Source organism: Rhinoraja longicauda, chromosome 6 (genome assembly GCF_053455715.1).
Source record: "Rhinoraja longicauda isolate Sanriku21f chromosome 6, sRhiLon1.1, whole genome shotgun sequence".
Lineage (NCBI taxonomy): Eukaryota > Metazoa > Chordata > Chondrichthyes > Rajiformes > Arhynchobatidae > Rhinoraja > Rhinoraja longicauda.
Window position 1 is genome coordinate 79521514 of NC_135958.1, and position 23644 is coordinate 79545157.

Here is a 23644-nt window from a genome sequence, read left to right on the forward strand (position 1 = left end):
AGGAACTGCAGGTGCTGGTTTAAACCGTAGACACAAAATGCTGGAGTAACTCAGCGGGACAGGCAGCATCTCTGGAGAGAAGGAAAGGGGGATGTTTCGGGTCGAGACCCTTCTTCAGATCAGTCTGAAGAAAGGTGTTGACCCAAAACGTCACCCATTCCTTCTCTCCAGAGATGCTGCCTGTCCCGCTGAGTTACTCCAGCATTTCGTCTCTATCTTGGGTTTATAGGTTCATTGGCTTTGGTAAGAATGTAGAATGTAGATAGAACCAGTGTAGAGGTGATCATTGGTCGATGCGGACTCGGTGGGCTGAAGGGCCTGTTTCCACGCTGTATCTCTAAACAAAACTAAACAAAACAGGAACGGAGACGGAAGGAACTGCAGATGCTGGAATCTTGAGGAACTCAGCGGACCAGGCAGCAACCGTGGAGGGAAATGGGCAGTGAACATTTTGGGTTGGGATCCTGCCACAGCTGGATGTGAGTGCACAAGACCCAACAGCTGGATTGGAGTCCGTGAGACCATAATACACACAATGCTACGGCTGGAATGGAGCATTGGGGGTTCCCCCTGAACAACTGGGGGTTCAGCAGAGCCACAGCTGGACTGGACTGGAGCACCAGCAGGTTACAGGCAGAACCACAGCTGGATGTGCACAAGACCTGTTGTAGGCAGTGCCACAGCTGGATGTGAGCGTACATGACCATTACATGCACTGGCACAGCTGGATGTGAGCGTACATGACCATTACATGCACTGGCACAGCTGGATGTGAGCGTACATGACCATTACAGGCACTGGCACAGCTGGATTGGGGCACGACTAGGTTACAGGCACTGGCACAGCTGGAATGGGGGCACATGAGTCCATGTCACAGGCACAGCTGGATGGTTGCTGGCAGCTCTTCCTTCATCTGATCTCCCGTCCCCACTCGGGGCAGGCGTGGAACTCCACACTTGCTGGCCTCCCCTCCCCGCCGGTCACACTCTCCCTTGAATTGGCCGTTTGCAGCGTGGCAGTATCGGCGCGGCGGTGTGCCGGCCGCCGGGGATCCAGCTGTCCCAGTGCGCTGGGCTTGCTGAATGACAACGCAACGCTTCCTCGCTCAATCACATCCCGTTTACAGCTCCCTCAGCCCACGCTGCAGCGCAAAGAGTTAAAATGGCAGTGGTGTTGTGGAATGTTGCTCTACATCATTACAGCATCCGCGAATAGATCTGGAGTTTCGTGGCGAATGGAAACACCTGCCGACAACCAGAATCTCTCCTCAAAACATAGCTACTAATCGCTCGCTCCTGCACACTGATGCTTCAGTCTAGGTTCAGAACGCAGAATGGGAACAGGCGCATCAGCCCACACTGACCATTGGTCACCCTAGTTCACACGAGTTCCATGTTATCCCACTTTCACATTCACTCCTCACACAAAATAAAAAAGACACCAAGTGCTGGAGTAACTCTGCCGGCCAGGCAGCATCTCTGGAGTTCCCTCCCACATCCCAAAGACGTGCGGGTTTGTTGGTTAATTGCCCCGAAGGGCAATTTTACAGAGGGCCAATTAACCTACAAACCCGCACGTCTTTGGGATGGTGGGAGGAAACTCCAGAGATGCTGCCTGGCCGGCAGAGTTACTCCAGCATTTGGTGTCTTTTTTCTTTGTAATCTGGCATCTGCAGTTCCTTGTGTTCTCAATGAGAAGTGTCACGTCCAACCCTTCCCTCTGCAGCATGCTGGACAGTCTCACGCCACTCTGTATACGTTGGGCTGAGAAGTGCTTGCAGCTTGGAAAGTTTAATTTTACTGTTCACACTTGCTGCTGCAAAACCTCACGTCAAGCGTTCATTAAACATGGTTCTTGGCAAGAGGGATCAGTCCTTAACGTGACAGATTAGACGCAGGCTGCACAGGCTGATATATGGATAATGCTTTTCACAGCCCCCTTCAGAACAACGCAACGTGTTGTGGGATGGGCGTAGCGGTCATATCATATCATATCATATATATACAGCCGGAAACAGGCCTTTTCGGCCCTCCAAGTCCGCACCGCCCAGCGATCCCCGCACACTAACACTATCCTACACCCACTAGGGACAATTTTTACATTTACCCAGCCAATTAACCTACATACCTGTGTATGTGACGGTGGGCACACTGCCTCTTTCCTCTTCCGAACAAGGAGCTTTTATTACAAATTCACAGTTTACATAATACGACATTAATCCAAACTGCTGTTCATGCAGATTGTAATCTTCCACCATGAGATGACAACGTTGTCAGCCTTATTCACGATGCAGCGACCACTGTTCACGGTGGACACTGCGTTCCCTCTCCACAGGCACTCGGGCATGGACACAGGGCTGGAAGAGGGGGCAGGCAGTCAACTGTGGGTAGAACCCTCGACTGCCCGCTGCCTGGACCCGTGAAAGGCCACCTTGGCCGCCCCCAGGAGACACTGTTTCTCAGTCCAATGTTACAGAGGCCAGTGTACCTGTGGACAGTGTGTCCAGGAACAACGTTACAGAGGCCAGTGTACCTGTGGACAGTGTGCTGAGGAACAATGTTACAGAGGCCAGTGTACCTGTGGACAGTGTGCCCGGGAACAATGTTACAGAGGCCAGTGCAGCTGAGGGCAGTGCGTGTCAGGACAGTGTTACAGAGGCCAGTGCAGCCGAGGGGCAGTGTTACAGAGGCCAGTGTAGCCCAGGCCACTGCAACGCTGCTCATGTGGCTGTCTGTACTTCAAAAGGTCAGGTGTCATCTCAAATATCTTTATGACTTTGTCAGATTGCAAAATATGCAATATTCAATTAATCGCTCTGAACAAGTTTCCTGGACAAAGCTCACACCAGTGACAAGGGTCACTGAGTGAGTCATTTAAACATATTTCATTTTGTCACAGTGGGGAGAGGCCAGGTTGTTAGAAAGCCCAGGAACTTGGTGTAAGAACATACACACACACACACACACACACACACACACACACACACACACACACACACACAGATACGCACACACACACCCAGATACGCACACACCGACACACACCCAGACACACACACACACACACACCCAGACACACACACACACCCAGACACACACACACACACACACACACACACACACACACACACACACACACACACACACACACACACACACACACACACACACACACCCAGACACACACACACACCCAGACACACACACACACACACACACACCCAGACACACACACACACCCAGACACACACACACACACCCAGACACACACACACACACACACCCAGACACACACACACACACACACCCAGACACACACACACACACACACACCCAGACACACACACACACACCCAGATACGCACACACACCGACACACACCCAGACACACACACACACACACACACCCAGACACACACACCCAGACACACACACCCAGACACAGATACACACACACCCAGATACGCACACACACACCCAGATACGCACACACCCAGACACACACACACCCAGACACACAGATACCCACCAGACTGACACACACACCCAGACACACACACACACACACCCAGACACACTCACACCCTGACACACACACACCCTGACACACTCGCACCCTGACACACACCCACACACACTCACACCCACACACACTCACACCCAGACACACTCACACCCTGACACACACTCACACCCTGACACACACTGACACACCCAGACACAGACACCCTGACACAGACACACACACACTCATACCCTGATATACACACACACAGGCACATGCACATCCAGGCACACACACACACTGTCTGACACACACAAACACCTCCGGGTCCAGACCCACACACACAACCAGATATAGACGCACAAATAAAGCCACTCACTCATACATACAGCCCCACACATACACCCACACACACCCACCCACACACACCCACCCACACACACACCCACCCACACAGACACACGCTGGTGAGCAGCTGCCCATTGTAACCCTGCTGTGACGGGGACTGGATTTGGATTTCCCTGCCCCACCGCCCATCCCCAGCCCCAGCCCCAGCCCCAGCTGCTACTCCCTGTGTCCTGGCCAATGTGTTTCAGCACCAATGTGGAACGACCTGCTCGTGTCCCGTCACTGGCAGTGAGCTGTGCGGTTCACAAACGCCCGCCCGCCCGCCCGCCCGCCGCACCCCCTCACTGCAGCGCCTGCTGGCTGCACGAACCCCGGGCCACTGCGGGCAACCCCCACATAACTACCCCTGGCTGGGGCTGAGACACAGAGGGGGGCCCAGCTCAGCCCCTCCCCACCCCACCACCCCCTCCCTATCCACGCACCCCTCCCCGCTCACTCCCCACCCACCCCCTCCCCACTCCCCACTCGCCCCCCACCCGCTCGCCCCCCAACCCGCTCGCCCCCCACCCCCTCGCCCCCCAACCCGCTCGCCCACCAACCCGCTCACTCCCCATCCGCCCCCTCCCCACCCACCCGCTCGCCCCCCAACCCGCTCGCCCCCCACCCGCTCGCCCCCCAACCCGCTCGCCCCCCACCACCTCGCCCCCCAACCCGCTCGCCCCCCAACCCGCTCGCCCCCCAACCCGCTCGCCCCCCAACCCGCTCGCCCCCCAACCCGCTCGCCCCCCAACCCGCTCGCCCCCCAATCCGCTCGCCCCCCACCCGCTCGCCCCCCAACCCGCTCGCCCCCCACCCCCCCTCACCCCCCACCCCCCCTGCCCACCAGCCCGCTCCCCACCCGCCCGCTCCCCACCCGCCCACTCCCCACCCACCCACTCACTCCCCACCCACTCACTCCCCACCCACCCCCTCACTGGAATTTAGAAGGATGAGAGGGAATCTTATAAAATTCTTAAAGGATTGAACAGGCTAGATGCATGAAAAATGTTCCCCATGTTGGGGGAGTCCAGAACCAGGGGCCACAATTGAAGAATAAGGGGTCGGCCATTTAGGACTGAGATGAGGAAAAACGTTTTCACCCAAAGAGTTGTGAATCTGTGGAATTCCCTGCCACAGAGGGCAGTGGAGGCCAATTCACTGGATGTTTTCAATAGAGAGTTAGATTTAGCTCTTAGGGCTAACGGAATCGAGGGATATGGGGAAAAAGCCGGAAAGGGGTACTGATTTTAGATGATCAGCCATGATCATATTGAATGGCGGTGCTGGCTCGAAGGGCTGAATGGCCTACTCTGCAGCTATCTTTCAATGTTTCTAATCCTTGCCCCCTCCCCACCCCCAGGCAGTGGGGGGTGACTGTGACACTCTGCTGCCAAGCTGCCTGCACTAACCTCTCTGGACATCAACCGTTACAGGAAATTGCTGTTGGTAAACCTCTGGACGATGCTAGGAGGCCGAACCAAGATCAATGTTGGTGTGTATCCTGAAAAATAGAGGGTAGGCCAACACACCCACTGGAACAACAAGATAGCAGCAAGTAACAGTAACTGAAGACACAAAATGCTGGAGTAACTCAGCGGGTCAGGCAGCATCTTGGGGAAAATAATGATGGACGACGTTTAGGCTCAAGGTGCTTGTTCAGACTGTGGATCTGAAGCTTTGCTTTGCACGCTATTCAAACAGATCACATCAAACTAAACATCTCTGGCCTTTGTCCACCCATCTGCAATCAACCGACTTGCCGGGCTTTGTCTCGCCCCCACCTCTCTTTTCAAACTTTCTCAAAAGCGAGCACCACCACTCTCAGGAACAGTGTCTTCCCCTTGCGGCAAGACTACTTATTAGACCGTCCAAGAGTTAGCTAGGGAGGAGTTCTGCTTCTCCAACCTATCCTATTGCTGACAGACTTTGTCTCTGGAAGTGTTGTGATGCACTGCTGAGAACTACACTGATCAGCCAAAACATTAACACCACTGACAGGCGAAGTGAATAACATTGATTATCTTGTTACAATGGCACCTGCCAAGGGGAGGGATATATTAGGCAGCAAGTGAACAGTCAGTTCTTGAAGTTGATGTGTTGGGTGCAGGAGAAATAAGCAGGAGTAAAGACCTGAGCGACTTTGACAAGGGCCAAATTGTTATGACCAGACGACTGGGTCAGAGCATCTGTGAAACGGCAAGACTTGTGGGGTGCTCCCGGTCAGCAGTGGTGAGTACCTACCGACAGTGGTCCGAGGAGGGACAAACCACAAACCGGCTACAGACAGGGTGTTGGGCGCCCAAGGTTCATCGAAGCGCGAGGGCAACGAAGGCTATCCCGTCTGGTCCAAACCGACAGAAGGTCTACTGTGGCACAAGTCACAGAAAATGTCAATGGTGGTCACGGGAGGAATGTGTCACAATACACAGTGCATCGCACCCTGCTGCGTATGGGACTGCACACGGAGGATCAACAGCATTATTAGGCAGGTGGTCACAATGTTATGGCTCATCAGGTCATAATGTTTTGGCTGATCGGTGTATATTCTGCACTCTGTGTCTCTTTCTTTGACCTACCTATTGTACTTGAGTTTGGCTTGATTGTATTCATGGATAATATTATCTTATTTCATTGGAAGGCACGCGGAAAAAAAGCTTTTCACTGTCCCTGGGTGCACGTGACCGTAATAAAAGCTAAACCTGCCATCCCAAGGATGAATTTAAAAGTTCCATCTCCTCTCTGTGAGGATAACCATGATGCCAACACACTTCGCTGGGGATTAACTATTGAACCACCCGACCAAAACGAAAGCACCAATAACTGGAAGCATGGCTAATGAATTTTAATGTTCGCAACCCAGCAGAGATCAGTTTGATCGGTATATTTGGAGACAGGCTGTATCATTAGTATGTCTGAATAGCAGTGATCATTGTTGCGTGTGCTTTAAGAAGCCTGCTATCCAAGGCAATTATCATCTGTGCTTCATTACAGGTGACAATCCTGGATAAAAAAACAACCTGCATTTAGACAATAGACAATAGACAATAGGTGCAGGAGTAGGCCATTCAGCCCTTCGAGCCAGCACCGCCATTCAATGCGATCATGGCTGATCACTCTCAATCAGTACCCCGTTCCTGCCTTCTCCCCATACCCCCTCACTCCGCTATCCTTAAGAGCTCTATCCAGCTCTCTCTTGAAAGCACCCAACGAACTGGCCTCCACTGCCTTCTGAGGCAGAGAATTCCACACCTTCACCACTCTCTGACTGAAAAAGTTCTTCCTTTAGTTTGCGCCTTTAGTCAAGAGTGCCTATTTGTAGATGCAAGGTAGACACAAAATGCTGAAGTAACTCAGCGGGTCAGGCAGCATCTTGGGAGAGAAGGAATGGGTTTCGACCCGAAATGTCTCGACCCTTCGAAGGGTCTCGGCCCGAAACATCACCCATTTCTTCTCTCCCGAGATGCTGCCTGACCCGCTGAGATACTCCAGCATTTTGTGTCTAACTTCGATGTTAATCAGCATCTGCAGTTTTTTTTGCTGTAGATGCAAGGAACTGCCGATGCTGGATTATAAAAAAAGACACAAAGTGCCGGGGTAACTGAGTGGATCGGGTAGCATCTCTGGAGACCATGGACAGGTGATGTTTTGGGTCGGGACCCTTCTTCAGTACAGACAAGGGAACAATTAAATTCTTACTTGCAGCAGCTTAACAGGCCTGTAAACATAACACTCATCGATAACATACAATACGCAGAAAATTCAATAAATTAATAAACCAAATGCTATTGCAAAAAAGCACAAAGCCCTTAATGCAACTGAGACATCATCATTCACAGTTGCACTGGTGTCTTGTGGTATTCAAGAGCCTGCTAGTTGTAGGTAAGAGCTATTCCTGAACCAGGAGGTCACGGTTTTCAGACTCCTGCCTAATGGCAGGTGTAAAATGAGAGTGGTGTGGCTGTTCGGTGATGCGGGCTGCCTTTGTGAGGCAGCGTCTCCGATATATCCTGTTCACAGCAGGATGGTCGGATGATCCTGTTGCCCTGATTTGTTCAGGCCTTTTCTCACCTCCAGTGTCCCCCCCACCCCCCCCCCCCCCCAAACCCCAGCCCCATCTCTATCTTTCAGTCTGAAGAAAAGTTCCGACCCAAAATGTCACCCATTCCTTCTCTCCCGAGATGCTGCCTGACCCGCTGAGTTACTCCAGCATTTTGTGTCTATCTTCAAATGCTGGTTTACAAAAAAAGACACAAAGTGCTGGAGTAACTCAGCGGGTCAGCAGGCATCTCTGGAGGATATGGATAGGTGACGTTTCAGGTCAGGACCCTTCTTTATTCGATTCGATTGAACAGCATGTAAAACAAAGCTTTTCACTGTACCTCTGTATACGTGGCAATAATAAACCTCAACCTACAGATTTATCCACAGCTTAATAATATCCACATGCTACATGATGCACCAAATCATCACAATTATTCTGTACAAGTTGCAACTGGAAAATGAAAGCAAGTTTCTCCTAAACAGAACAAAACTTGTGGAAGGGAGAGGGAGTTGTTTGCATCCTGACCTCACGCACATACACAATAGACGAGCCTTAACACTGATCACTTTGGGAGCTTTCCCAGGGTGCATTTAAGAGTGTCCAAAATCAACAAGTTAACAAATTGCTTGGAATTGTTTCATAAAAATGTGGCTAAACCGGAACTAACACAATGCGTAGAATGTGAAAATCCATCTTTGTACAGAAAACAGAATCCTGGAGAGCGTCCAAGTTTCATGTTCCGCTTGGCGCCCACGGACAATGAAACTGCTGTGATCACCTCGGCTCAACACTACCATGGAGTGCTTCCAACCGAAGACACGGAGTGCTGGAGTAACTCAGCGGGTCAGGCAGCATCTCTGGAGAACATGGATAGGTGACGTTCCACAGAGTGCTGGAGTAATTCAGCGGGTCAGGCAGCATCTCTGGAGAACATGGATAGGTGACGTTTCACAGAGTGCTGGAGTAACTCAGCGGGTCAGGCAGCATCTCTGGAGAACATGGATAGGTGACGTTTCACAGAGTGCTGGAGTAACTCAGCGGGTCAGGCAGCATCTCTGGAGAACATGGATAGGTGACGTTTCACAGAGTGCTGGAGTAACTCAGCGGGTCAGGCAGCATCTCTGGAGAACATGGATAGGTGACGTTTCACAGAGTGCTGGAGTAACTCAGCGGGTCAGGCAGCATCTCTGGGGAACATGGATAGGTGACGTTTCACAGAGTGCTGGAGTAACTCAGCGGGTCAGGCAGCATCTCTGGGGAACATGGATAGGTGACGTTTCGGGTCAAGACCCTTCTTCAGACTGATTGTAGTGCAGGTGGGGGTGGAACAAAGCCTTGTGAGCGATAGTTGGATGGAGGTTTTGATTGGCAAATGGTCGGACAAAGGCCAGAGTTAAAAAGACAAAAGATGGGAGATAAGATCAGAAGAGGTGCGAGTTGTGAAGCCGGAGGAAGAAATGTAGGTGGACCGGGAGGAGGAGGAGGGGAGCAATGGGCGAGATAACCAAACTTCCCCCCCACCCATCTATCTCTCCCCCCCTCACCAGAGATCCAGCGGGAGACAGAGACGTGCGATAGCTCAGTGTCAATAGCGATCCAGACAGTACTTTCAGTGTATTGTTATCCTAATTGAGTGAAAGGCACAGCACCAAAACAGTCCCTTCGGCCCACCGAGTCCACGCCAACCGCCAATGGGCGGTCACGGTGGCGCAGCGGTAAAGTTGCTTCCTTACAGTGAATGCAGCGCCGGAGACATGGGTTCGATCCTGACTACGGGCGCCGTCTGTACGGAGTTTGTACGTTCTCCCCGTGACCTGCGTGGGTTTTCTCCGAGATCTTTGGTTTCCTCCCACACTACAAAGAGCTACAGGTTTGTAGATTAATTGGCTTGGTAAATGTAAAAATTGTCCTTAGTGTGTGTAGGACAGTGTTAATGTGCGGGGATCGCTGGTCGGCGTGGACCCGGTGGGCCGAAGGGCCTGTTTCCGCGCTGTATCTCTAAACCAAACTGAACCATTGAGCACCATTTACACCAGTCCCAAGTTATCCCACTTTCTCATCCACTCCCTGCACACTAGAGGCTATTTACAGAGGGCCAATCAACCTGCACGCCATTGAGATGTGGGAGGAGACTGGAGCACCCGGAGGAAGCCCACACAGTCACAGAGAGAGCGTGCAAACTCCACACAGTCAGCACTTGAGGTCAGGATGGAAGCCGGGTCTCTCGCACTGTGAGGCAGCTGTTCTACCCGCTGCACCACCGTCGCTGGTGGGAGCATCCCAGTCACCTTCTCGTTCTCCTGCTGAAGAGAAGCTTGGAAACCGGGCTGTGTAGATACTGGATAATACCGAAGATACTGGAGTAACTCAGCGGGTCAGGCAGCACGTCTGGAGAAAAGGACTAGGTGACCTTTCGGGTCGAGACCCTGTTGCCAACCCTGCCACTAGTAAACTTAAGCCGGATGAGTGGGCGTACAACATTCGAGGCGTTTACAATGTACACACACATGATAAGGGAATAACATTCAATGCAGGATAAAGCCAGTAGAGTCCATTCAGAGACAGTGCAGGGTCAGCAATCAGGTGCACAGTAGTTGAGCACTGCTCTCTGTCTGTGGTGTGATGACTCAGGTCCCTAAAGGTCAGAGGTGCAACTCTTGGTCAACCAGCGTTGGAGAGGTGAGGGGGGGGGATGTTGCCCAAACAGATATACAAGGGGAGGGTGAAGGGTCCCGAGTAAACCTCTCTCTGCAGATCAGTGCCAACTGCAGACTGGCATTAACACGGGCACACTACAAGCAGAGATCTCAGCACGTGAAACTCCTCCAGAGAAGACACCAACATCAACCCCAGCGTACAAACAACAAGCTCCAGCCAGCAGTCGGGTGGGTTGCCCCCAGTTAAAGACAGAGAGCGTTCCTGGCCATTGTACTTACGTCCGTGTCCGGCCCTTTATCTGCTCCGGGACAGCAGAAGGTAACGAACGCATGGCACCTCTTGTGTACCACGAAACAGCACACTGCAGGAGAGGGAAGCAAAGGGAGATGGCCATTAGAACACTTTCACCAACCAGCATGACGATTACAGCCGTGTGGGTCTGGCCGTGACTGGGGCAAGTGGGTCAGATCACGACCACACTACACACAGGCCTCCCACCTGACCCATCACCCTCCCACAGCACAGGCTGCAAGAGGGGGCACTGGAGCTCAGGCAGAGCGGCAGAGTAGTGCAGCGGGTAGAGCTGCTGCCTCACAGCCCCAGAGACCCCCCTTTGATCTTGACCTGGGGTGCTGTCTGTGTAAAGTTGGCACGTTCCGTGCTGTTTCTCTAAAACAAAAACATTTTCCAACACTCTTAATGAAATCAATGGTGTTAATCTCCACTGACAGTGAAGAAATGAGCTCCAAAGTATTGGTTCCACTCACGACGTTTTAATTACTGTGTCAGTCAGTGTTTCCATCGACTCCGATCCATTTCTCTCCTCCACACCACAAACTTTCCCTTAATTCCCTCTTCATCACAATGGCCAATTAAGCCTCCCACAGTCACTTGTGGTAATTGGCTCTGCATTTTAATGGCCCTCCACATGAAGAGACCAATCAAAACCTCTCTATTCAAGTAATCGGGTCGGCAAGTGCAAAATAATTCCCCGTTTACCCATTCAAGCCATCCAGGACTGAGCGGTTCGATGATGTTCCAGATGCTCTTTAACGAGAAACTGGAAGCCTGGTCCACCCTCATTGATCTACGGCACAGTGTTGCTCCTATGATGGGGCTTCCACTACGTGCACACACACATGGGGAAAGACCATCCCCTGGTAGAGCAAGCTAGTCGATGCTTCTGTGCAGAATTGGTGGGACATTGCACAGAAAGAGGGCTGTCTTTTGAATTAAGATTTGGTGGGGCATTAAACAAGGCTGAACAACATTAGTACGAGTGTCAGGGGTAACGAACGGGAAGAAAGCAGGAGAAAGGGGTTGAGAGGGAAAGATAAGTCAGCCATGAATGAATGGCGGAGTAGACTTGATTGGCCGAATGGCCTAACTCTTATGAATTTATCTGCCCTGTCAGATGGAGTAGGCACGGCTGGAGTAGGCACGGCTGGAGTAGGCACGGCTGGTAGTGCTGCTCCCTCACAGTGACAGAGACCCAGGTTCGATCCCGACCTCCGGTGATATCTGTGTGGAGTTTGCACATTCTCCCTGTGACCTCGTGGGTTTCCTCCAGCTGCTCTGGTTTCCTTCCACATCACAAAGATGTGTGGGTTTGTAGGTTAATTGGCCCAAAATGTGTAGGGAGTGGATGTGGAAGTGAGCGAACATAGAACTTGTGTGAACGGGTGATTGATAGTGGGCGTGGACTCAGTGGGCCGAAGGGCCTGTTGTCATGTTGTACCTTTCAATCAATTGCAGGTCCTGCCACACCACTGCAGGAGTGGGGAAGTCCAGTAATGTCGGATTAAAGATAGTCCAAGGGTCTCCAATGAGGTAGACAATAGCTCAGGACTGCTCTCTGGTTGGTGATAGGACGGTTTGGTTACCATATAATCTGGGAAGAAACTGTCCCTGAATCTGGGGGGGTGTGTTTTCACAATTGGGGAGGTCCTGCTTGATGGGACAGGGTAGGAGATAGTGACCGGGGTGGGACTGGTCCTTGATTATGCTGCTAGCCTTGTGGAGGCTGCAGTGACAGCTATAAATGCAGGCTGTTATTGTTGGCACCATGCCACCTACAAGAGTACTCGATGGTCAACAAGGACATGATGGGCCGAAGAGCCTGTTTGCATGCTGTCTGACTCCAAAACCCTCAGAAGGGAACAGAGTAAAACTGCTTGCATCACACACATGAGAGATTCTTCAAAGGCAAAGGAGCAGCACGGTGGCGCAGCGGTAGAGTTGCTGCCTTACAGCGCTTGCAGCGCTGAAGACCCAGGTTCAATCCCAACTACGGGTGCTGTCTGTCCGGAGTTTGTACGTTCTCCCCGTGACCGCGTGAGTTCTCTCCGAGATCTTTGGTTTCCTCCCACACTCCAAAGACGCGCAGGTGTGTAGGATGATTGGCTTAGTGTAGGTGTAAATTGGCCCTAGTGTGTGTAGAATAGTGTTAGTGTGCAGGAATCGCTGGTCGGCGTGGACTCGGTGGGCCGAAGGGCCTGTTTCCGTGCTGTATCTCTGAACTAAATTTCTCCCCTGCGATAACCACTGAATCGCAGTCATCCTGGCCCTGACACCAAGGGCGGGGAGGACGGGTTGGCAGCCAAGCCTTGAGCCCTCTCTGTCAAATGTCTCTCATTTCTCACTAATTGGATCTCATGTACAGATCACAGGCTGTAACAAGATTAGGCAGCTCTAAGACACGAATTATGGCATTAGGAAGCAAAATGTCTGCTGAATCTGTTTTAAATTAGCCTCCGTGTTTGCTTTAACGCACCCAGCTAATCCAACGGTTGATCAGTCTCAGTTTAACAGAGGAGGTGATGAGATTGGGTGAGGATTCAGTCTCTGTAAAACCCGACTGACACACGCAGAGCCCAATGTTCAAAAGAGAACATGGGCACAGAAAGTTCAGAGGGATGTGGGCCAAACGCAGGCAGGTGGGACTAGCCCAGTTATAAACACTAGTCGGCGTGTACACGTTAGGGCAAAGGGGCTATCTCTGTGCTGTACGACTCTTGGAACAGGGAGCTCTCCAGGTGCAAGATCCATTTTCACTTCTCTGTGCTGGAGAAATGGTTATCTGGCCATCACCAAACAGAAACTTGTAGACGAGGTTATTTCCAGCATTTTCTATTTAATTTGTAGGAAAGAAATACAGATGCTGGTTTACACCGAAGATAGACACATATTTTTTTCATATTTTTCATATTTCAGATACAGCACGGAAACAGGCCTTTTCGGCCCACCCTACTCACACTAGGGACAATTTTTACATTTACCCGGTCAATTAACCTACATACCTGTACGTCTTTGGAGTGTGGGAGGAAACCGAAGATCTCGGAGAAAACCCACGCAGGTCACGGGGAGAACGTACAAACTCCTTACAGTACAGCACCCGTAGTCAGGATCGAACCTGAGTCTCCGGTGCTGCATTCGCTGTAAAGCAGCAACTCTACCGCTGCGCTACCGTGCCGCCCATATCCTCGTTTCCCTCTCTCCTGACTCTTAGCCTGAAGAAGGGTCTCGACCCGAAACGTCACCTTTTTCTTTTCTCCAGAGATGCTGCCTGACCCGCTGGGGTCAGCTTTTTGTGTCTATTTCCTATTTAATTGTTGTCCATCGAGGGGAATCTGCCTGCGTTATGAGTGACCTTGCTTCCGAAGGACCCACAGAGTAGGGGTGCCAACCATCTCGCTCCCAAATACGGGACAAGGTGACGTCACCATGTGCTCCCGCTCCACCAATGGCGGCCGCCCGGGCTGGGAGGCGGGTTGCTAAGCAACCTCCGTTAGGCGAACACACTCCGTTAGCCTATACCATCCCGGTCAACAGCAGCCCACGGGCCTAATACGGGACAAGGGCGGTCCCGTGTGGGACAAACCAATTTAGCCCAAAATACGGGATGTCCCGGCTAATGCAGGACAGTTGGCGACCCTACCACAGAGGCCTTGCTTGAAGTGTTGGAGTCATCCCACGGTCGGGGATTATTCCAACGCTCTGGAACCGAGGTGGTGAAGTTACAAGGAGCCCTAAATGTGCCCCTCTAGATCTTTTTTAAAAATAAAAAAAATTATAATTCTATTTTTATTTTTATTTTCCAGTTCCATACATTCCGCAATGATACACATTCTCATTCACCTTACACCCTCCGTAGTTAACAAATACTGCATATCCCAAAATAAAGCATACCACAGGTATTGGAAGCACTACAAGGATGGGTAATGACTTACTGGACATTTGATCATATCCAAAACTTAACTACACACAAAAACAAAAACAAAAACAACTAAAACCAACATTTGGGGTATACCTCTATAATATTTCATCACTACTTCTGGAGCGGTATGAAATCAAGGAAAATGAGATAGGACACGGAAGTAGGATACAAAGATCCGCTTTAGACAAATGATGGCCGTACGGGCATGATGTACAACATCCATTTTTCCCACCTTTTCAAAAATATTCCCTGTTGCAATCTTAAAGCAAAAGTTATCCTTTCCATTATAAAAATATCATATACAATGTTAATCCAGTCATCCACATTTGGTTTTCCAGGTTTCAACCACTTCCTAGTAATAGCTTTCCTGCTGGCAGCACTTAAGATCTGGAAAAGATACTTATCTTTAATAGAAGCATTTTGTACTGGTAAAGCACCAAAATATAACAACTCAAATTTAAATGGAATATCCATATAAAAAACTTTTTGTAAAACTTTATGAATCTCCTGCCAAAATGGGATCACTGATACACAAGACCAAAATATGTGAAAATGGTTTGCCTCAAGGCACCCACATTGTCACCAGCATGAAGAAGAATTTGTGTAATGTCTTTTTTGAACTGGTGTAATAAAAAACCTAATAAGGGTTTTCCAGCAAAACACCCGCCAAACATTTGAACTTGAAGTTTTCCATTGTATCTCACATAAGCTCTCCCAGATTACCTTCCCTTTCCCATTTCTGTTTTACATACAGTGAGTTGCCTTTTCTCTGCCGTAAACCCTTGTATAATTTTAAGATGGTTTTCTGTTTTGAGCCTCCATGGTAAGCATCAATAAATACATTTAACAAAATATTATCCCATTTTACTTCTGCACATTCCTTTTGTATTTGATCTATATAATGGCGAATTTGAAGGTATCTATAGAAATCATCATTATTCAAACCAAATTGCCTCTTCAGATTCTCAAAGCTGTTCATAGACCCCTTAGGTAAAAATGTGCAATATGATGTCAAACCTTGAGAACTCCATCTTTTAAAACTAGTGTCCTGTCTTTTTGGTACAAAATCTGGATCAAACGTGCACCATCTCAAAACCTTCACAGCATCCCTCAGATGATTTTGGGTAACGACCTTATTCCATACCTTAAGTGATAATCGAATCCATGAGTTTCCCAAATTAATTAACTTATTTGTTAACTCCTTATCTCCAATTGCAGCCTGAATCGGAAATTCCTCTGTTATAGCAATCTCAATCTCCTTCCATCTAGCACAATAGTCGGGGTTGCACCAATAAATTAATGTTCTCAGCTGAGCAACTGCATAATAGTCTTTCAAGCACGGGAGTGCAACCCCACCTTTATTTTTGGTCAGTTGTAATAATAATAATAATAATAAGCATTTATTTTATATAGCGCCTTACCAGAAGCTCAAAGCGCTTTACAAAAACAATCATAACATAAAAACAAACAGACAAACTATCCTAACGGAGAAGCGGCGAATAAACAGCGCCAGCGTCCTCTCACGTCAGGGTCCGGCAGTATACAACAAAAAGCACAGGACACACAGATACAATTTTAACACAAACAGCCATCACAGTGATTGCTCCAGGCACACCCTCACTGTGATGGAAGGCAAAGAAAAGTCTTAACCCCTGGTATCTGATTCTTGGTCTTTGTCCCTGCCAAATATACCTCGAGATATGTTTATCCCATTCTTGAAATTGTTGGTCTGATATATCTAGTGGAAGTGATTGAAAGAGATACAACAGCCTCGGTAACATAACCATTTTGACCGATTCAATACGAGATCCAAAATTAAGATAAGGTATTAGGTCCCACCTCCTAATGTCTTCCCTGATCTTATTGTTCAATGGGAGGTAGTTAAGCAAGTGCAGTTTAGTCAGATCTATTGGAATGTTTATTCCCAGATATCTCATGGATTCAGCATCCCACCTCAAGTTAAACTTTTCCCTTACTTTTACTGAGGGGCTATATTTGAAACTAAGAATTTGTGTTTTTATAACATTTAACTTATAGCCAGAGAAGGATCCATATTGTTCCAAAACATAAAATAACTGTAACAAAGACTGTTCAGGGTCTGACAAATACACCAATACGTCATCGGCAAATAAGGAAATCTTTTGTTCCCCTCCTTTCATTACTATTCCTTTGATATTATTATTCTGGATAATCCACTGACTCAAAGGTTCGATAAAAAACGCAAATAAAAGGGGGCTGATTGGACATCCCTGTCTTGTTCCTCTTTCTAGCAAAAATGGTTTTGAAACTACTCCGTTAATTTTAATTCTTGCACTTGGGCTATCATAAAGAGCCTGTATTGTTTTAATAAAAGTATTGTGAAATCCAAATCTATCTAAAGCTCTAAGCAAAAAAGACCAATTTACACAATCAAAAGCTTTTTCAGCATCTAGCCCAACTAGGACTGCTTCTAAGTTAAATTTTGTTATGTAGCCAATTATGTGCAATGTCCTTCTAATGTTGTCTTGGGTTTGTCTCCCTCGAACAAACCCTGTCTGATCCAGGCTAATAGTTGCTGGTTGAGTACACTCACTGGCCTAAAATTACTGCATACAGATTTATCTTTTCCCTCTTTCAGAATCAATGAGATTACTGCCTCCTTCCAGGAGGGGGGTATTACGTTCTCTTTGAGAACCCAATTGAAAGTACATTGTAACGTAGGGACCAATGAGTCCACCATTACCCGGTACCATTCTGAAGGGAACCCGTCTGGGCCCGGGGCCTTATTTGGTTTAAGATGTACTATAGCAGACCTAACTTCTTTCTCTGTTATTTCAGCTACAAGAGACTTACTCTGTTCACTGGTCAATCTTGGCAAATGAATCTCCTTAAAGAAATCCTCCATTTTCTCCCCACTGATTTGAGGTTGTAAATATAATCTTTTGAAATATATATCAAAACAATTTTGTATTTCCTTCAATTTATAGTGTGTAAAATTAGTTACAGGGTGTTTTATTTTATGAATTATATTCTCTGCCTGTTGTTTTTTTAGTTTATAGGCTAATAATTTACTGGCTTTTCCTCCGCCATCATAATATTTCTGTTTTACAAAAATCAACTTTTTTTCTATATCTTTTGTATAAATATCATTTATTTCATTCTTCTACTTCACAAGTAGTTCTCGGATTTTTTGATCATTTGTATCCTTATGGTTTCGTTCCAGTTGTTTCAGTTCCACTTGCAGCCGCTCTAACTTTTCATGTCTAGCTTTCTTTATGTGAGCACTGTATCCTATTATCTTGCCCCGAAGCACCGCTTTACATGCATCCCACAGTATCAGAGGTGAAACTTCGTCATTGTCATTCAGTTCCAGATACTCTGTAATATTGTTCTTAATCTGTTCTTTCATATGAGTCAGTACATATGTATTTAATCTCCATAAAGTGTCTCTTTGATACCGATCAAGAAGTAGTTTTAAATACACAGGACTATGATCTGAAAGGCCCATGCTCCCCACCTCGCAGCTTACAACCCTATGAAGGTCTTTTCCAAAGGTAAGAAAATAATCAATCCGAGAATATGCCAAATGTGGATTAGAAAAATATGTGTAGTCTCGTTTTGACAAATTTAGTTCTCTCCATACATCAATTAATCCAATATCATTCATTGCCAAATTAATTTTTTTATTTATCAATTTCGGCTGAGCTATATGAACATTTGAAGAGTCCAGTTTAGGATTTAATCTAACATTAAGATCCCCCCCACAGATTAATACTCCCTGGGTTTCAGATATTATCAAATCAAACACTTGTTTAAAAAATTTCCAATCCGAGTTGGGAGGAGCGTAAATATTTAACAGAGTAACCAATGAGCCGCCTAAATTACCTCTCATGAAGATATATCTCCCCTCTGGATCTCTCTTTTCAAAGGTGGGATCAAAACTTATATTGCTAGAGATTAATATTGCCACCCCCCTCCTATGACCAGCACTATATGATGAGGAGTACTGATGTTTAAAGCCCAGTCGTTTTAGTTTAGCATGCTCTGTTTCAGACAGGTGTGTTTCTTGTAGAAAGGCCACCTCGACTCTATCTCTCTTTATTTTGGTTAATATCTTGCTTCTCTTAATAGGATTGATAAGGCCATTCACATTATAAGTTACTATTTTAACTGCTTGCATTTAGTGTCCAATAAGTAGAAGAAATAAAAGTATATAAACCATACCAGCTCCAGTATCCACGCACGAAACAGCCCCCAAAAAACAACTACAGAACAAAAACACAATAATGACACTAAAGTAAATAAACGGACTTCCAACTGTGGGGTCCTGATTTTGACCCTATTAAAGCCCTGATGGTGAGAGGACTTTGAGTTGTTGCCTCTCCCCCTCTAGATCATGTTGATTTGTGATAAGCTTAGTCCAAGACATTACTTCCGTTGACTGACAAGACACAAAGTTAAGAAATAAACTAAAACCAATGAAAGGGAGGTTACAGACACACTTCCTCTCCGCAGAGAGATAAGAAGGGAAGTTCCTTGCTGAAACTAAGTTTAGAAATCTTTTGACAAGGCAATTTTTGGAGTCTGGAGAGTGTGACTGAGCTCAGTGTCTCACACCAGCACAGGGTGAAGGAGAGAGTGGCAGTGACGTTAGGGGCCAACAAGGTGGGGCAGAGGCTCTATTAAACAAGCCATCAATGGTACAGGGTAGACACAAAATGCTGCAGTAACTCAGTGGGTCAGGCAGCATCTCTGGAGAGTAGGAATGGGTGACGTTTGGGTCGAGACCCTTCTTCAGAATAAAGTTTAAACCAGCATCTGGAGTTCCTTCCTACACAATGGTGCAGGACACATCTCTAGATCACCTTGGTGCAGCCCGGAACCTCAACAAATACTCCATCAAACTTCTATAATGGACAGCATAATGACTTATGCATCACGCCCTGGTTAAGCCACGCAAAACGCCAAGCGGCCAAAAGGCTCGAACACGACACAACACTAACCTCAACAAGACTCAAAATGTTGGAGTAACTCAGCGGGGCAGGCAGCATCTCGGGAGAGAAGGAATGGGTGACGTTTCAGGTTGAGACCCCCCGAAACGTCGCCCATTCCTTCTTTCCCGAGATGCCGCCTGACCCGCTGAGTTACTCCAGCATTCTGAGTCGAGCTTCCATTTTAACCAGCACCTGCAGTTTTCCTGCTACTAACCTCAGCAACGCCGATCTTCCTTGGATTGTGTCTTTGGTTGCGATGCAGGCTTTGCACTGTAACGGTTACCCAGTATCGCAGTTATTAATTTATTGTATTATTAAGCTGCTGCAAGTACGAATTTCACCGTTCCATCGTCGGTACATATGAGAATGAAACACTCTCGACTCTTGACAAAATGACGAGCCTGTGAGTTGTAGATGGAGCAAGGTTCCCGCGTGAAACAGTTACAGCACTCTGTCCACAATAAGATTGAATCAGCCGGATCCCACGCTAACGTACCCAGTCGAAGACTACCAGCCTCGAGGATGCAGCAGGGACTAAGACACTAGGTTCTGCTGTGTTCCCAGGAGATTCTTACTGTTATTTATTACGTCAACGGGGATTAACGTTAATGGCTAATTACAGCCTGTTGCGCAGTGAGACCGTGTTAGTGCATTGCTGGGTTGAACAGGGCATTCGCCAAAGCTCGTGGTTGGTGCGGGGATCATTTTGTGGTCCAGAGATCCCACCCATCATTGTCCACGGCCAGACCTCTGGAGGGTCTCCAGGGGAAGGCGATGCAAGACCTGCCTGGCCCAGTGCTCCACACCTAGGGTTGCCAAATTCCTCATTCCCAAATATGGGACAAGGTGACGTCACCGCCCCGCGTGACCTCACCCAGCCAGTGTCCACGGCCGCCATTGGTGGAGCGGGAGCACGTGGCCACTGGCTGGGTGAGGTCACGTGGGGGCGCGGGATGGTGATGTCACCCTTTGTCCCTTATTTGGGAGTGAGGAAGTTGGCAACCCTACTAATACGGGACAAGGGCCATCCCGTAAGGGACAAACTAATTTAGCCCAAAATACGGGATGTCTCGGCTAATACGGGACAGTTGGCAACCCTACACACACCCCCAGCACTCCTGAAAGAGGGCCGACTATTTTGAACAGGAATAAGGAGACATCCCTTCTGAGTCACAAGACTTGAACAACACAGGCCATTTGGCCCATTGTGCCACCTTCTGTACTCTCTCTGTGTTCGTGAACTCTGGCATTCTCTCCAGCCAAGGCACGTGGACAATATTTGAGGCTAAGTACAATAACAGCCCCTTCCGCCCCACTTGCTCACCATCATGCCCCATCTACACTGGTCTGAACATCTTGTGTTTGTCCCATACCCTTCTAAATCTGCCCTGTCCATGTACCTGCCCAAATGTTTCCTTAAATGTTGCGATAGCACTTGTGGCAGCTTGTGGCACCCAACACCCTCCAAGTGAAAATGTTGCCCTTCAAATTCCTTCCCCCTTTGCCAGAAAACTATGTCCTCTGGTTTTCGATTCCCCTACTCTGGGCAAGAGACTCTATGCGTTTACCCCGATCTATTCCTCGCACGAGTTTAATTGATGCTTACACAGATTGATTTACATGGCCGTGATTAGTGTAGAGCTGCCCAATTAAAGTGTGCCAACATCTGGCACCCATGCCCTAGGCACAAGGAACACCAGGCCAGATGCCCACATGGGCAACACCTTCGAGTACTGGAACGATAATGGTGGTACATGGATAGGAAAGGTGTCGAGAGGCGGGGGCCAAACGCAGGCAGGTGGGACATGTAGATGGGGCATCATGATTGGCATGGACAAGTTGTGGTGTAGGGCCTGTTTCTGCGTTGTATGACTCCATGGAACAGGACAACCCTCACCTGGACGCTGAGAAACAGGGTGTCCACAGCCCAGGTACACCGCCACCTCCACTCCCGCGCACACACACGTCAGCGTGCTTACTCAATGGAGGCTCCCACCCACAGGAAACAGCCCACGGAGGCTCCAAGCAGCTTGAAAATATTAAAGCCGTTCTTTATATTAATAGCCGAACACTTCACACTGGTGTTGGCTTCCATGCGGATGAAACCAGATTCCTGTTCTTTAATTATTCAGATGATAAATGAACTTGTCTGTATTTCATATTAATTCAAGGAAAAGCTGAAGCAAAGAGGAACCCAATTCAAAGGAGCAGAGATTGTGTTTAACAGCAGGTTGTTAATGATGTACCTGCAGCTAGCAGAGCATGAAACAGAGAGCAAATGCATCAGTCAACACCCTCCCTCCCTCCCTCTTTCTCTCCCTGTCCTTACTTCCCTCCCTTCTTTCCCCTCCTCTTTTTCTCTCTCCCTTCCCTCACTCCCTCCCACCTTCCCTCCCTCCCTCATTCTTTCTCTCCCTCTGACCTTACTTCCCTCCCTTCTTTCCCTCCTTCCCCCCTCTCCCTCTTGTTCTCTCTTCCTTCCCTCTCTCCCTCCGTGCCCATAGCCAAGGCTTCCACACCCACAGGCCACTGCCACACAACCTTGGGGGAGAGGGACCATTTGAGCTCAGCCCAAGCTCCAGGGGAGGGAGAGGAAGGGGGTTGGAAACACAGACCCATCTGTAATGAGACAAAGAGCTCGCTTTATTCAACACCAGGATCGAGGAGATGGAATAAATCAAGTTCACCAGACCTTTATTTGTAAGAAATTAATTAAAAACAAACATCCCATCATTTACAAAAGAGACAGGCATTGGGCTTCCCATTCCTCATTTAATGTCGCAACACAGCGTGGTGCTGGAGGCACAGTGGGAGGGTGGGGAGGGGTGGGGAGGGGAGGGGAGGGGAGGGGAGGGGAGGGGAGGGGAGGGGAGGGGAGGGGAGGGGAGGGGAGGGGAGGGGAGGGGAGGGGAGGGTGGGGAGGGGAGGGGAGCTCACCTACTCTGCCGTGGTACATGGCAAGAGGGAGGGGGGGGGGGGGGGGGGGTGGGAGAAGATGGTTGACGTTCCTCTTGCCTGGGGGGGGGAGATTTGCAGAATGCCACAATGCCAGCACTGAGAACCCTGGCAGCGGTCAGAGACTTGGCAATCTTCAAGCTCTCCAGCCTCTAATCACCTCATCATCTGGAGCCCAGGGACACAAATTAGCAATGAATTATTAAGCAGGCCAGCAAGCTTCTCACTTCTAAGGCAAACCCAGCACGGGCTTCAGAGGCCCAGACATCAAAGACACTAATTTAGATGAAGATAGACACAAAATGCTGGAGTAACTCAGCAGGTCAAGCAGCATCTCAAGAGAGAAGGAATGGGTGACGTTTCGGGTCAGTCTGAAGAAGGGTCTCGACCCAAAACGTCACCCGTTCCTTCTCTCCTGAGATGCTGCCTGACCCGCTGAGTTACTCCAGCATTTTGTGAAATAAATACCTTCGATTTGTACCAGCATCTGCAGTTATTTTCTTACACTAGTTTAGATGAAGATAGACACAAAATGCTGGAGTAACTTCTGGAGACAATGAATAGGCAACGTTTCAAAAGAAGGGTTCCGACCCGAAACATCGCCTGTTCCTTTTCTCCAGAGATGCTGCCTGACCCCAAGTTACTCCAGAATTTCATGTCTATCTTCAGTATAAACCAGCATCTGCAGTTCCTTCCGACACTACTAGTTTAGTTGAGTTGAGTTGAGTTTTCTTTATCGTCACGTGTACCAAGATATGGTGGAAAGCTTTTTTGTTACCTGCTATCTGGTCATCAGAAAGACTGTGCACTATTTGCAATCTATCAGTGATTTGGCCGATCTATCATTTATTCCAGTTTGCTGACACTACCAAACTATTGGGATTGTGAAAAAAGGGAGCCAAGTGCTGG

At 48.5% G+C, this 23644-nt stretch overlaps 1 protein-coding gene across 2 annotated transcripts in view; it reads right to left on the bottom strand.

Moving 5' to 3' along the window:
- The window catches only part of prkcaa (protein kinase C, alpha, a), a 187020-nt gene that overhangs the window by 104114 nt on the left and 59262 nt on the right, over positions 1-23644 (bottom strand). For both annotated transcript variants that reach the window (XM_078401440.1, XM_078401439.1), the window contains exon 3: positions 10870-10952. In XM_078401440.1, the coding sequence (XP_078257566.1) occupies positions 10870-10952 (83 nt within the window). The remainder of the gene's footprint in view (positions 1-10869; positions 10953-23644) is intronic.